Here is a 16744-nt window from a genome sequence, read left to right as displayed (position 1 = left end):
TCTGCAGTTAGGGACCTCTCCAAATTATTGAAGAGTAATGATGTCATTTTGAGGACAAACATGCATCTGATTTAGGCCATGGTCTTTCTGATTACTCACTATTAATCTGAGAGCTAGACAGTGAATAAGGATGACAGTAAAAAAATTGATACCTTTGAACTGTGGTGTTGGAGATGAGCCCTGAACATCCTGTGAACAGCCAAGAGAACAAACAGACATGTCTTGGAGAGGATGAAGCCAGAGTGCTCTTTGAAGACAAGAATGATGAGGCTTCTTCTCACATACTTTGGGCATGTTGCTAGGAGGTGCTTTCCTTGGGGAAGGACATGATGTTGGAAATGTTGGAGGGTTGGCAAAGGAGCAGAAGGCCCTCGACCAGGTGGATTGACATGGTGACTGCCACAATGAGCTTTTGTGTATCAGGAAGTGTAAAGATGGCACAGTACAGAGCAGGGTTCAGATCTATTGTTCATAGGGTCGCTATGAGTAGTACTTGACAACACATAATCTACTTATATCCCAATATTTCTCCTATGGAGCTACTGGTGGATTTGAACTGCCAGAGAAGTGTCATCTCTGGATTAGCAGCCTGACTCTCTATGAAGCACATTACTAGAGCTCCCATAAATAAGTTGGTGCTTATTTTTTCCATTCCAATATATTAATCCATAAAATAAGTGATCTGAAATTCCTACAAAGGGAAATATGCAAAGATAGTTAAGAAAGTTTTAAAAATTGAAGACAATTTAAATGTCTTTTAAAAATAAACAAAAAACAATTATCATAGTCATTTAATGTCTTTATGCATTTATTTAAAATTACATTGTAGTAGAATATGAGAGTTCTAAGAATATAAAGTTAATAAAAAAATGTAATGTCTATAACATCCAAATTTTGTTTGTGTCTATGTATATAAGTGTGTGTGTATATGTTGTTGTTGTTGTTGTTATGTGCCATCGAGTTGCAGGTGACTTATAGTGACCCTATGAAGGAGAGTCCTCGACACTTGGGTGCCTTTCATCCTCTCTCCAGGTTTATAGAGTTTCCAGAGGCAAGCTATTATGGAAGTGGATGCCACTCCTCCTTCCAAGTTTGTGTGTATATAATGAATAGAAATACAAAGTGCGCATATACATACATAACATAGTAGCACAGTCATTCATACTCACTCATTGCCATCAAATTAGAATCAACTCATAGCTGACCCTGCAGTGGGTTTTCAGAGGCAGTTAATCACAAAGGAGGATACTGCCTATCTTTCTTCCATGAAGAAGCTCACAGATTCATTTGCCTTTAGGTTGACAACTAAATTCTTTATTCATTAGGCCACTAGAGCTCCCCTAACAAAAGTTATTCAATATGTATATGGAATGCTGTTTTTGTTGTTTCTGTTGTTGTTTTGTGCCACTGAGTTGGAATGATCCATAGCTGACCCTCTAGTAGGTTTTTAGAGGCAGTTAATCACACAGGAGGAGATTATCCATAAATTATTAATAAGAATAATCTTTATGAATTTTAGGTGATTTTTATTTTCAAATTTTTTCTGTAATGAAATGCATTATTTTATTTAAGTTAGCATATTTTTATGATGAGATCAGAGAACAATTAAAGGCGATTTACATCAGATGTGATGTAACATACAGTCATTTTCATTTGATGTGTGCTTATCAACAACTTTTTGGTTTTAAGTGAAAGATCAACAACTTTAATAAAAAAAGATCATTTGTTTATTGGGTCATTTATCTTAGTAACTAAAATTTATGTAGGGTAAGAATCAAGATGAACGTCCAAGATAATTGGGACCAACAGCTTGAAAGGTACCAAACTTCTGTCTTTAAACTCATCTTTTTGTCTTTGTATCTTTTAAAATTAACCTCTCATAAATTCTTGAGGACAAGAAGTGTGATTGCCAACTGTTTTTATATACTTCACAGCTTTAAAAAGGGTTAAATTTGCTGTATATTTTCAAGTCCAAACATCTGAAAAAGATCCCGAGTACCATCTGTAAATAGAGCATGTGTCTTTAAGATTGTATGTGACAGAGAAGATCCCACTGCCATCAAGTGAATTCTGACTCCCAGAAACCCTACAGGACAGAGTAGAACTACTCGCTAGAGTTTCAAAGACTGTCATTTTTTTCCAAAACTGATTGCCTTGTCTTTCCCATGGAGCAGCTGGTGGGTTTTAACCCCTAACTTCTTGATTAGTAGTTTGGACCTTAAACCAGTGAGGCTCCAGGACTGTATCACAACAAAAAAAGAGAAGCATAGGAACATTTTGTGATGACAAACTAGCATCATCCAAGACAGGGGCCTGGCGTAAGGATCTTATTTTTCCTGTCAAAATGGCAGGTATATACTCGTGTGGAAATTCAAGCATTGAGCCAATAAAGCTGTTGTAGTTGTTGTTGTTGTTGTTGTTGTTGTTGTTGTTGTATACCGTCAAGCTGCTTGAGAATCATAGCAAACCTATGTACAACATCCCTAAACCCTGCTCTATCTCTTGTCAATCTTATTGTCTTTGATACATCTATCCTTATTACCCAAGTTACTGAATTAATCCACCACATCGAGAGTCTTCCTCTCCTGTGCTGTCCCTCCAACCTCCCAAGCACAACGTCCCTCTCCAAGGACTGATCCCACCTTACAACATGTCCACAGTATGGCAGACGAAGCTTCAGAATCCTTGCCTCCAAGGAGTAGCCTGGCTTCACCCTCTACAGGACAAACCTATTTGTTTTTTTAGCAGTCCATGGTATATTCAATGCCCTTCTCCAGCCCCACAGTTTAAAGGTATTAATCCTCCTTCTAGCATCACTAGTCATTATCCAGCTTTCCAATGCATAGCAAATAATTGCAAAAACCATGGCCTATATCAGGAGCACTTTAGTCTCCAGACTGACATCGTTGCTCTTCAGACAGCAGACTTTCCCAATTTATCTCTTGATTTCCTGGGTGCTGGTACCAAGAGTGTTGATTGTAGAGCCAAGCAAACTGAAGCTTCAACAATCTCAATATCTTCACCATCTATAATGATGCTACCAATCATCCCATTGGTGAGAATCTTTGTTTTCTTGATGTTGAGCTTCAATCCATATTGAAGGCTGCAGTCTTTGACCTTCTGCAACAAGTGCTTCAGGTCCTCCTTAGTTTCAAAAAGCAGTATTATGTCATCTGCATAATGCAGATTGTTGATGAGTCTACCTCCAATCCTGATACCACATTTCTCCTCTCCCAAATAATCTTTCCACATATAGATTAAAAAGATATGGAGATAGGATACATCCTTGGAGTATACCTTTCCCAATTTTGAATCTTGCTGCGTTTTCTTGCTCTGTTCTGATGACTGCCTCTAGGTCCAAGTGCAGGCTTTGCAAACACAATCAAGCATTCTGGGACTCCCATTCTTCTCAGAGTCAGCCACAGTTTGTTGTGATCTAAAGAATCAATGCCTTTGCCTAGTTGATGAAACACAGGTAGACATTCCTCTGGTACTCTCTGCTTTCAGCCAAGATCCATCTGACATTAGCTATAATATCCCTAATACCTCAGCCTCCTCTAAATACAGACTGCAGTTCTCTGGTGGCCTAGTGGCAAGAAGCTGCACTGCAGTCCCAAAGACAAATGGTTTAAATCCACCGTATGCTCCACTGGAAGAAGGGCAATCTCCTCCTGTGCCAGTCAGATCCAACTCAATGGTACAAAACAACAACAACAAAACACTGGAGAGTCCACCAGAATTTGAAAAAAATTGAAGAATAAGACCAGATATCATTAAATATTTAAACAATTACACCTAACTCCTCTGTTATGATTTCATATTCAATGTTCTCATCATAACTTGTCTTCAGAGAGTTTTCTACAGTGAAAACATGTGTTCTAACACGTAGAAGTTCAGATCATTTCACAAATTTTGTGACAGATTAACAAATTGGCATTTTGATTACATATTTGCATCTAGTGTCAATTTTGTTTTTGCCAATTCATAATCTCTAATATAACGATCTCTGTGACACAGAATAGACTCAGTTTTGATGTCTGGATCACAATGTGGTACAAAGGAATGTCTCCTGAGAGACAAGAAATTTATCTTCTCCAGGTGATGCTTTTTATTCTACCACATACTTCAGTCTACATTAAGTAAGGAACGAAATTTCTCAGTTGGAATTCAAAAGATCCATGTTATTTTAATCAGGGACACCTAAACATTGTTAGCATTTAGAAATTCCAGTTATTCAAATTATATAAATGGATTGATTCGGTGACTGGGGTAATCGGGATGGGTGTATCAGAGGCGGTGCAGCTGGCGCAGGATAGAGCAGGGTTTAGGGCTGTTGTGCATAGGGTCGCTATGAGTCGGAAACGACTCGACGGCACATAACAACAACAACAACAATGTTATTCTGAGACACAGAGAAACTTTATAATAGTTTTGCCATTTAAGAAATTTTTCTGTAAACAATAAGTTGACTACATACTCTCTTTATTGCTGTCTTCATCTCTTTGTTCCTGAATGTGTAGATGACTGGATTCAGAAAAGGAGTGAGAACTGCATCAAAAATGGCAAGAAATTTGTCTAGGTGAGATGTGGGGTGAGGCCAGGTATAAACAAAGATACAAGGACCAAAGAACAAAATCACCACCATGATGTGAGTGGATAAAGTAGACAGAGCCTTGGATGAGCCACCTGAGGAATGTTTTCGAACTGTGATCAGGATGAAAGTGTAGGAGATGATCAGTATGAAGAACGAGCCCAGAGATATAAACCCACTGTTGGCTGTGACCATAAACTCTAGTCTGTAGGTATCTGTGCAAGCAAGTTTGATAAATCGAGGAAGGTCACAGTAAAAACTGTCCAATACATTGGGGCCACAAAATGGCAATTTTATGACAAAAACCAGTTGAACAACAGAGTGAATCAAACCAATTATCCATGCAGCAACTAGGAGCAAAATGCACATTTTTTGACTCATAATAGTAAGATAGTAGAGAGGCTTACAGATGGCTACATATCTGTCAAAGGCCATGGCTATGAGCAACACCATCTCCACACCACCAATAACATGAATGAAGAAGATCTGAGCAATGCAGCCTCCAAAGGAGATGACTTTGCGTTTTCTGAAAAGGTCATAAATCATCTTGGGGGATGTGACGGAAGAAACACCCAAGTCAATAAAAGAAAGATTAGCCAAAAGAAAATACATAGGGGAGTGTAAGTGATGGTCAGAAGTCACTGTAAGGACAATGAGGGAGTTGCCCATCATGCTTGCCATGTAGAACATGGAGGAGAACACAAAAAGGACAAGCTGAATCTCCCAGGAATTTGACAGCCCCAGGAACACAAACTCTGAGACCACAGATTGATTGGCTGCATCCATTGATTTATCATTTAGAGTGTGCCAAAGCTATCAGATACAAGAAAATCAAGAAGAAACAAAAAAGAGAGTGTTAATGCCTTATAATTATCATGATTAATTATTCAAAGCTATTTATACTTTGCAAAACTTTATAGTCCTTCAGTTACTTTCCAGGACCATGTAAGCACTAAAAATATTTTCTTTCTAGTCACCTAAGAAAGCTCTAGTGGTCTAATGGGTAAACAGTTACAGTGCCAACTCAAAGGTAGGCAGTTTGAATCGACCAGCTGCTGTGGGAAGAAAGATGGACGGTCTTCTTCCATGTGATTTACTGCCTCCGAAAATCCACAGAATGGTCAGCCATGAGTTTGTTTTGATGACACATAACAAGAAAAACAACAGTGGCCTAAGGCAGTTTGCACTCCTACATGTACTATCTCTATCACCATGATCTCCTGGGACAATTTCCCACCTATAAACAAGAAAATGGAACAAATGTGAAAACATAGTAAGATGCACATAACAAGGATTGAGCAGGAAAGAAAAAAGATGGTATTTTGTATCACAAAGAGAGGGGGGGAAAGAGAGACTGGAAGCGTGATTTCCCAGACCTTGCAGGTTTTGTTGTGATATTACTCGTGACATATTTTTCACCCACTTCATTTGTCTCTCTTCTAAACCTCACTTCATCTCGGGCATAGGTCTTGTATAAATATTCTAATACCAATACCCACAATCATATTTCAAATTAACCTACAGTCCACAGAATAGATATTTGAATTTAGAATCCAGTGTAAGGCACAGAGGTAACATAAAAGTGTGAAAAAAAAACATGAAAAAAGTTGACTAGGGACTGAAGGAACAAGTTTTTCATTTACTCCTAGAGGTCTGAGTGGGAGTACCTATGACAGTGGTTAACAAGCAGCATGCACCCTGGTATAAAAGTTGTGGGAAGGTAAGGCTATTTGTTGCTGCATACTGCTGAGTCAGCTCTCACCCTCAGCAGCTCTATTAAAAACAGAACAAACCCCTGCCTGATCCAGCACCATCTTCATAATCTCTTATGCTCAAACCAATTTATGCAGACACTCTGTCAGTTCATCTTATTTGGCATCTTCCTCTCTTCACTGACCCTCTATTTTTGCAAACATCTTTTTCCAGGGACTGGACCTTCCTGGTGTTGTTGTTATGTGTCATAGAGTCAGAATCTACCCATAGCTGATCCTCCAGCAGGTTTCCAGAGGCAGCAAATCCCATGGGAGATTTTCCATCTTTCTCCCATGGAGCAACTGGAGGATTCGAACCACATGCCTTTGTAGTTGCAACACAGCTTCTTAGCACTAGGCCACCACTAGGACTCCTAGTCCTTCCTGATTGTTGTTGTTATTATGTGCTATCATGTCAGCTGCAATTTCTAGCGACCCTATGCACAACAGCTCTGAATCCGGCCCTATCTTGAGCCCATCCCACTGCCTCTGACGCACATACCCTCATTACCTCAGTTACTGTGTAACTCATGCAGGATCTCCCTTTCCTGCACTAACTTTCAACCTTTCCAAGAATTAGTCCCTCCTGGCTACATGCCCAAAGTATGTGAGACAGAATAAAAAATTCCTTACTTCCAAGGAACAGCTTGGTTTCACTCTCTCTATGACAGGCCTTTGTGTTCCCCTGGAAGTCCATGGTATGTTCAATGCTCTTATTCAGCAGCACAGCTCAAAAGCATTGATTCTTCTTCTGTCACCCTTCTTGAAAACATAACTAAAATATGTAAGAGGAGGTCTCACTATTCTCACCTCTGAGGAGCACTCAGGCAATAATACTGACTCCAAGACAGATTGTTGTTGTTGTTCTTTTGGCAGTATACAATGTATTCAATATTCTTCATCAACATCACAATTCAAAGCCATCACTTCTTTGGTCTTCCTTATTTGTTGGCCAACTTTCACATGCAAGCAAAATAGAAAGGGGAATTAATTTGATTTATCTACTCAGGTTCTTCACAATCCCTAAAGGTTGTGAATGTTGGTTAAATCATTGAAGTCTCAAACATACATATATACATATATAGATGGAGAGAGAGGTAGACAGATATAGAGGCCAAAGAGGTAGCAGTAGAGGCAGAGGCAAAGGCCGAGGAAGAGTTATAGATAGCTTACTAAAGATAAAGAAATGCACATAAACCTCACAGTTAGTATATAAACATTAACCCTATAATGTTCCAACATATATTGTGTCATTGTTGTTGTTATGTGCCATCGAGTGGATTATGACTCATAGCTACCATGTAAACAATAGCCCTGATCCTGCTCTGTCCTTAGCTAATGTCACTGTCTCAGACACACCCTCCCCCATTACCCCAGTTAGTATGTCAATCCATCTTCTCCTGCACTGTTCTTCCCCCCTTCTGAGCATGATGTTCTCCAAGCACTGGTTACTCCTGGCCGTGTGCCCAAAGTATGTGAGACAGTTCAAAGTACTTGCCTCCAAGGAGCTACCTGGTTTCACATTCTCAAAGACAGATATATGGTTTTTGCTGTCCTTGGTATGTTTAATACTCTTCTTGAGCACTGCAACTCAAAGGCATCAATTCCTTTTCTGTCATCCAGCTCTTTGATGCATAGCAAGTAATTACAAATACCATGACCTGGATCAGGTGCACCTTGGTCTCTATATTTGACATCTCTATATTTAAAACTTCCTAGTATTTCACTACTCTCTCACCCTAATGCTAAACTACTACATGAGTAGTACCTATTCTTGAAAGTAGTATATTTTTCACATGGAAATGTAATCTCCTTTATGCAAGCAAAACAATTCCATTTCCCAAGGTGCTAAAACGTGAAGTGAGTAAAAAAAAAAAAAAACAACAACAGAAAAAGACATGTGAAGGGAAGAGAAAAAGAAAGTATAGTTTCAAAAGAAACTATACTGGGAACTTTTATACAGTTTTTATCTTCCACATTTTAAGGTTCAATTAATAATCATATTTTAGTCTCTTTCCTAATATAAACAGGGTATCTATATGTTTCTGACATACTTAAGAATAGAATTTTAGAGCAGTCACATAATTACTTTCACATAATTGATCCTTATTACCCTTTAGGAAGATAAGTCAGAAATAAGAATTATTTTCATAAATAGATTAAGAATTTCAAGCTTAGAGTAATTACCAAAATATTAAAATCCACAAGCTTAGTTAAATAGGAAACAAAAATGAGAGTTCTTCTAATCCCAGACTTAAGAGAAGATTGAATTTGTCAAGGATTTCATTTTACTTGAATCCAAAATCAACACTTACGGAAACCACAGTCAAGAAATAAAACATGTTACATTTAGCATATCGTTGTCCAAGACCTCTGTAAAGTGTTAAAAACCAAGATGTCATTTTAAAAATTAAGGTGAGCCTGACTCAAGCCATGGTATTTTAATTACTTCATACATGTGTTAATGTTGGGAAATGAATAAGAAAGACTGAATAATAATTAATGTCTTTGAATGGTGTTGGCAAAGAATATTGGACATGCCTTGGACCCACAAAATAACAAACAATTTTCTTGGAAAAATATAGCCAGGGTTCTTCTTAGAGACAATAAAAGCAAGACCTTTTTCTCACATACTTCAAGCATGTTATCAGGAAATGCAAGTCTATAGGAAAGGACATCATTCTCGTTAAAGCGGAGAATCAGCTAAACATAGGATGATACTAAATGAAACAAATTGGTATGGTGACTGCAACAGCAGTTTTAAGCATCACAGAGATTGTGAGGATGGCATAGGATCAAGCAGAATTTCCTCTTAGGTTCTTTCCGCCCCCCCCCCATCATTTGATGTCTTTGTATAATATAAAATGCTTTTCAGAACTTATTTTTTATTGTAATTTTCATAAAAGTTTACATAACGATTTGTTTTCATTCATTCATATACATTTCCCACTTGACTCCACTTCCCAATTTACTTTTTTAAATGTTTTCCCCAATTTACTTTGTACTGTTTGTCCTATTCCATATTGTCAAGTGCCATCTATATAGTATCTAATTGACCATTACACAACTTGCCAGAGTCTGGAAGACATTATGCTGAGTGAAATATCTCAGTCACTAAAGGACAAATACTACATAAGACCATTGCTATAACAATTTAATGGATAAGGGGGCAGGGAGGGAGGGCAGGGAAAAAAAATGGATAGATAATGAATAAGTACTGTGCTAAAGTAGGTGAAGAGAAGGATAATTTAAAGAAGGAAGTGTTCTCCTGTTTTGCATAGGAGCATTTGAAGTTGGCTATTAGGATGGCTCACAACAACAGTTCCAAATCAAATATGTCTGTACTCTATGATATAGGTATGGTTATTTTTTTATCATCTAAAATAAGAATTGCATTTTGTGCTGAAAAATACTCAATTATACACATAATCATAAATAAATTACCTAAAATCTCATAGCTATTGATAGAACCAAATTTTGAACCCACATATATTACTAAAATTTTAGGGGAGAACCCTACTGATCTCAATGAGAAAAAGTCAAAATGACTGAACTTTTGGTGCCAGTTAGATATTGAGTGAAGTTAGGAAGCCATTGGTTGATCCCCCCGTTTAAAACAGGTAGGAAAGATCAAGACTAGAGATAAAAATTTGAGAGTCATCTAAAATTACATGTCATGAAGAAAAAATATTTGTTTGAAATATAACATAAAAACTAAGCTAATAAAGAAGTCATACGTGGTTTTTCTAAAAAAGAAAAAGAACATGTACATGGATTAACTACTAATTGAAAACTCAGACATTGGAACCCACAAGGTGCTCTACAAGAGAAAGATGTAGCAGTCTCTGGGAAAATTTTTAGCCTTGAGAACACTATTGTTTAGTCCTTTCTAATCTGTCCCATTGGGTCACTAAGAGTGTGAATTAACCCCAAAGCAATGGATTTTAGCTGTTTTCGTTTACTGTGGACTACTGAATAAAACAAATAAACCTCTCATGGAAGAAATGCAACCAGACTGCTTCCTAGAGGAAAGGATAGTGAAATACTATCTTACATAATTTAGGCAAGTTGACAGAAGGGGTCAGTCTTTGGAAAAAGATTCATGCTTGGAAAAGTAGTCAAAGAAAAGAGGAAGACCCTCAACAAAATAGACTGATTTGGTAAATATAGCAATGGGCTCAAGCATGTCAAGGATCTTGAGGATAGTGAATGATAGAGCAAGGTTCAGATCTGTTGTTCATAGGGTTACTAAGAGTTGCAGTCAATGCAATAGTACATAACAGTAACAATAACAATATCACCACCAATAGAGGGAGCTCCAATAGCATAGCTGGGGATTGCACTGCTAACCCATAGGCCATGCCTCTCTAACTGTTCAAATCCACCAGTAGCTCTACAGAAAAAAGATGGACAATCTCTTTTTGTATTATTTACAGCCTAGAAAATTCAGTGGAGAACCACCTCTGAGTCAATTCGAACTCAAAAGCAAGAAATTGTTGACTTGATCACTGTTAAGTTTCTTTGAAACTAAAAAAAACACCTCAGGTTAAATTCATTACAAGAGAAAAGCCAAAGAAGTACTGCTGACTCTCTTTCATGTGCTGTTCTTTTTTCCTAGTTTTAAAAAAGGGAGAGACTAAGAAAAAAAGACATGGGTTTAGTGCTAAAATCCCACTGATGCCAATAAAGAAAGCAGTTATAATAGAATCATAAAAAGATAATGAAGATTGTATGGAAGTCATGAAAGTGACAAAGTAGAGATTACAAAATTAGAAATAAAGGTTTCAATAATGTGAGTTCAGAAAAAAAGGAAAGAAAAAGTATGAAAGTAAGGTAATACACTACATATAGAAAATTTGTAGAATAAAAGGAACCTATAAATAAATAATTAACAAAAAGATTTTCCAAGTAACAGTCAGAATCCTTTGAAGACAAATTGAAATAATTTAATTTGGGAGAAAAGCCAGCACAAATATTTTGCACTAGAGTGCTGAGATTCTCGGACTGAAATATTAGTCAAGATTGCCATTTAGAAACAAACAATTCATTCTTTATGACTCTAAAGGTGTGGTTTGATAAAATTAACAATATAGAGCATCACAAAAGAAGCAGAGTTCTTTGGGGAATAGTGGTCATATTGATAGTGCTGACAAGATTGCACACTGGCAAAATTACACATGAAGCCAAAATGTGCTAATATACAAAGAAAATGAAAGAGGTTTGGGAGAAGAAAGATCAAATATCTTAAAAACAAGGAAGATAATTGTAAATTTGTATTGACTATCTTTCTCCCATATTCTGATTAGTAAATCTGAATTTCCCTCAAAAATCAAGTTCATTTGCTTTCATATTTTTTGCATACAATTGTTCAACTCTCTTTACTTATTTTGCTGTATCTGTTTTATTATATCTTATCTCTGTGGAAACATGGAAACTTGAGAGAGAAGATCTTCCTGTGGTAGTTTAGCTTTCACCAACTCTCTACTTCTCTCCAGCATCTCTTTACCTTCACCACCTACCTTTTCTATCAAAGACATGGTCAAGGAGTCATAGAAATTCACAAACTAAATTTTCTCTTGCATGTTAGCATTACCCACATCCCACCACCCACCCTACCAATGAACAAGCGGTATATAACACAATTGGAGACACACAGAAAACTAATTAGCTACAGTAGAAGGTTGTACTCAGTGATGCATTAGAGTTCTGGGATTCTGAGATTGAGATCATCGGGTCAAGAGAATTCTCATAGGATTGAGAAGGTAGAGAAGAAAAGTATAATTTTCCTACAAAAACCAGCTATTTTCCTACTTATTTATCACCTGTTTTCTAACTATTTTAAATATAACCCAGGAGAATGCCTAGTTAAAAGAAAATTGTTATTTCTAATTTTTAAGTAGAAATATTCCTGAGGAGAAGGACAAGGTTTTAGGCATTATAAATCCTTACCCAATCTTGTCAATGATACTTTTAATGTGTTCAGATTTAAAGCTAAGGGCATCAAATGTGAATAAATCCTAAAGGCTGTGGCAAAGGAAAGGATGCAAACAGCTGGACTTGAAACACTTTGGAAGAAGAGAAACAAAGATGGATGTACTTCCTGAGGAAACAAAAAATCAATTGGTCTTAAAAAAAGCAAAAAGGCTCTTTTCGCCTCTCAAAATATTTTAGTGTTTAATTTTACATTTAATATTATACAATCCTTATTGCTATTTATTCAGAAATAAAACCTCCTTGCTGACTCTCCACTGTGTTTCTAAGCTAGTAAATCACACAAGAGGAGGTTGTCTTATCTTTATCCCAAGGAACTTCTGGTGGATGCAAACCAACAGAGATGCTCCTTTAGGCTAGTGGTACAGATCCCTTCAGAGTAGGTTATTAGAATTTTCTGTTTTACATGTTAGCAAATACTAATACTATCACAGAAGAAGAGAAATTGCTAAAAGAAACTTTAAAAATTATTAAAGGTTTAGATAATCCAAGGAAAAATTCCAAGATAATTGTCAAAGTTTAAGGGATTTAAACTTTTAAATTTAAAGGATTTAGGATGATTTACAAAACCACAAACAATAGGTTGTTATGAGTGTTAAATGCCATTGAGTCACCTATAACTCATAGCAACCCTTTAAACAACTTTATCTGAACCTTATCTGAACGCTATCCTATGCCATCCTCATCATCTCCAATAATTGTGTTTTAATCAATCTTATTAAGGGTCTTCATCTCTTTTGGTGACTCTTTACCTTGCCCAAGGGTAGACCCTTCCTAAAAATATGCCCAAAGTATGTGAAACAATATTTCACGATCTTTACCTCTCAGGAGCACCCTGACTTCAGTTTCTTAAAGATGTGTTTGTTTACCCTTTTGACAGTCCATGGAATATCTAACAATCTTATCCAACACCAAAATTCAAAGACATTGATTCTTCTTCTATCATCCTTATTCATTGTCCAACTTTAACACATTTAGGAGGTAACTAAAAAGACCAAGCTTGGATCAGGTAGACATTAGTCTTTTAGTTGATGTCATTGTTTTTTAGCATTTTGGAGAAGTCCTTGACAGCAAATTTTCCCAAAACAACAGAACTTTTTTGATTTATTGACTGTTACTACCATGAGGGTTGATTGTTGATCCAAGCAAGATTAAATCATTACTACTTCAATCATTTCTCCATCTATAAAAATATTACTTTATTGTCCAGTGGTGAGGATTTTTATTTTATGTTGAGATGCAATCCAGAGTGAAGATTATAATATTTTATCTTTTTCAGCAAGTTTTTCAAGTCTTCTTCATTTTCATGAAGCTCAGTTGGGTCATATGCATAATCTAGCTTACAAAAAATAATAAGCATAAAGCATAATAATAATAATAATATACAGAATTATAACAATACTAGGCAGTTCTATTGGCTTAGTAGGTAAGAAATTACTCTGCCAATTCAAAGACAACAGGGTTGGATCCACCAACTGCTCCTAGGAGAAAGCTGAACAATCTCCACTCATGAGATAGAGCCTCTGACCAACTGGAAAGTTAGCAGTGAGTCAATTTCAATTCAACTGCACATAACAACAGCAATAACATAATGATAATATTACTATTCACAAACAAGTATAACACTATTATATTATTCAAAACAAGACCCAAAATACAATTTCCTTGGATTTTAAACATATTGCATAAAAAAAACAAATTAGTTAACTAAAATGTATTTTAAGTAATGGAAAATGCATAAATAATTGTAGGTAGATACCCTCTTCTTATTTACCACATGCACGCAAATGAGGAAGATCATCCAAAGCAATTAGAACAGTACAGGGACAAGAGAACTGCCACAAGTTCTAGCTGTGTTTAGAAGAGGCTATGGCACCAGGGATATCATTGCTAAAGACAGACAGATTTGAGTCAAAGCAGAGAATACCAGAAGATTGTCTATTTGTGTTTTCTTGATAATTAAAAAAATATTTGATTGTGTGAATCATAACAAATTATGGCTAACATATAGGAGATTGGGAATTTCAGAATACTTAATTGTGCTTATATGAAACTTCTACTTAGACCAAAAAGCTGTTATTCAGATAGATCAAGGGAACACTACATGGTTTAACAACAAGAAAGACATGCCATCAGGTATATTTTCTCTCTCCATATATATTTAATCATTATGATCAACAAATAATTTGAGAAGCCAGACTTTATAAAGAAGGATGAGATATCAGGATCAGAGGAAAACTAATCAACCATTTTTCATACACCAATAACATAATTTTGCTTGCTAAAGGTTGCAGAAGATCAAACACTGTAGTCCACAATCAATATGCATATATCTTTTATTCCATTTTTTACTGATATTTTAATTAAAGTTTATAAAGACTTTGGATTTCTATTCATTCACTGTTACACATTTTCCTCCCTGCCCAACCATCCCCCTCAGTTTGCTTTTCTCTTTAAAGAGTAAAAAAAAAAAATCTTTCATTGTTATATACTCCCCACACCAGTCCACTCCACTATGAGCTCTCGTTCTGGACTCTTGTCATGACAATAATACCATCATATATTCCCTTTAAACAGTTCTCTCCCTTATCCGTTTCAATGAAGTATGCATTATTTATCCCTTCCTTCCTTACTTTCCCCCCAACCCTGGTGTCAGTCCCACTTTACAACAGTGGTATTATACAATATTTATTCTTTTGTGACTGAGATAATTTCACTCAGCATAATATTTTCCAGGGTCACCCATTTTGTATAATATTTCATGAGTTCTTTGTTTTCAATGCAGCATAGTATTCCATTGTATGAATATACCTCAGCTTCTCTATCCATTTGTTTGTTGATGGGGCACTTGGGTTGTTTCCAACTCTTTGCTACTGTGAACAAAGCAGCAATAAACATAAGTGTGCATACATCTGCTTGGATGGTGGCTATGGTTTCTTTAGGGTATATTCCCAGAAGTAGAATTGCTGGGTCAAATGGTATTTCTATTTGCAACTTTTTGAGAAAGAGCCATACTGCCTTCGACAGTGGATTCACCATTTTACACTCCCACCAACAGTGAATAAGGGTTCCAGTTTCTCCACAACCTCACCAGCATTTGCTGTTTGCTGTTCTGTTGAATTTTGCTTTTCTTACTGGGTCAGATGATATCTCATAGCTGTTAGGATTTACATCGACCTTAGAGTTGGGGATTTTGAACGTTTCTTCATATGTTTGTTTGCCATCTGAATGTCTTCTTTCATATCCTGTGCCCATTTTGAAATTGGATTATTTACCTTTATCTTGTTGTGGCACTCAAGTAGTCTATAAATTCTAGATACAAGTACCTTATTAGACATGTCATTACTAAATACTTTTTCCCAGTCTGTGCCTTCCCTTTTTACCCTGTGGGAGAAGTTTTGGGATGTGCATAGGGATTTGATTCTTAGAAGGTCCCATTCATCTATTTTATCTTCTCCTGGTTGTAGGTTTTGCAGGATGCTTAGAAGTCTATTTATATAGGCCTTCTAGAGTTCTTCCAAGCTTTTCTGTAATGACACTTATAGTCCCTGGTGTTAGTCCTAGGTCGTTGATACACTTTGAGATAGATTTTGTGTTTGGAGTGAGGTGTGGATATTGCTTAAGTTTTCTATAGATACTTTTCCAATTTTGCCAACACCATTTGGTAAAAAGACTGTTGTTTCCCCACTTAACCAATTTCATCTCCTTGTAAAAAATAAGTTGTCCATAGGTAGATAGGCTGATTTCTAGGTTCTCAATTCTATTACATTGATCTATGCATCTGTCATTGTACCAGTACCACGCTGTCTTGACCACCACAGCAGGGTTGTAGGATTTTAAATCAGGGAGTGAGAAGCCTCCTACCTTGTTTCTCTTTTTGAGGAGGGTGTTGCTCATTCAGGGTCTCTTTCCATTCCAAATGAAATTAGTGATTGCCTTTTCCATCTCTTCAAAGAATGGAATTGGTATTTGTATTGCGTTAGCATTGAACATGTAAATTACCTTTGGTAGTATTGTCATTTTCACAATATTGAGTTTTCCTATCCATGAGCAAGGGATATTCTTCCATTCCTCCAGGTCTCTTTTTGTTTCTTGTTTTATGATTTTCTTTTAATAGATCCTTTGTGCTTCTGGTTAGATTTATGCCCAAGTATTCAATCTTGTGATTAGGTATTGTGATGGGTATTGTTTTTCCTAGCTTCAGTTCTGTATTCTCTTTGTCACTGTAGAGCAGTCCAATTTATTTTTGTATGTTGATCTTGTATCCTACCACTTTGCTGAATTAGTCAACTATGTCCAGTTGTTTTCTTGTTGAGTCTTTTTTTTTCTATAATTATATTTTATTAATTTTCATAAACATTTACAGAGATTTGGGGTTTCCATTCATTCATTGTTGCACTATTCTCTCTAC

The 16744-nt window shown here is 36.4% G+C and overlaps 1 protein-coding gene across 1 annotated transcript; it reads right to left on the bottom strand.

Annotated features, from left to right (window-relative positions):
• Positions 1-4438: 4438 nt before the first annotated feature.
• Positions 4439-5377, bottom strand: LOC102861406 (olfactory receptor 4F21-like). The gene has a single exon (XM_006883072.1). The coding sequence runs from the start codon at positions 5375-5377 to the stop codon at positions 4439-4441; it is 939 nt and encodes a 312-aa protein (XP_006883134.1).
• Between the last annotated feature and the right edge of the window lie 11367 nt (positions 5378-16744).

This window comes from Elephantulus edwardii, unplaced genomic scaffold (genome assembly GCF_000299155.1).
Source record: "Elephantulus edwardii isolate Elephantulus edwardi_28Jun2011 unplaced genomic scaffold, EleEdw1.0 scaffold00026, whole genome shotgun sequence".
NCBI lineage: Eukaryota > Metazoa > Chordata > Mammalia > Macroscelidea > Macroscelididae > Elephantulus > Elephantulus edwardii.
Note: the sequence above shows the minus strand (reverse complement) of the source record. Positions and strands in the feature narration are given on the sequence as shown.

Bases quoted from the DNA above. Each gene is read 5' to 3' on its own strand.
- LOC102861406 (XM_006883072.1), bottom strand. From the start codon at position 5,377: ATGGATGCAGCCAATCAATCTGTGGTCTCAGAGTTTGTGTTCCTGGGG.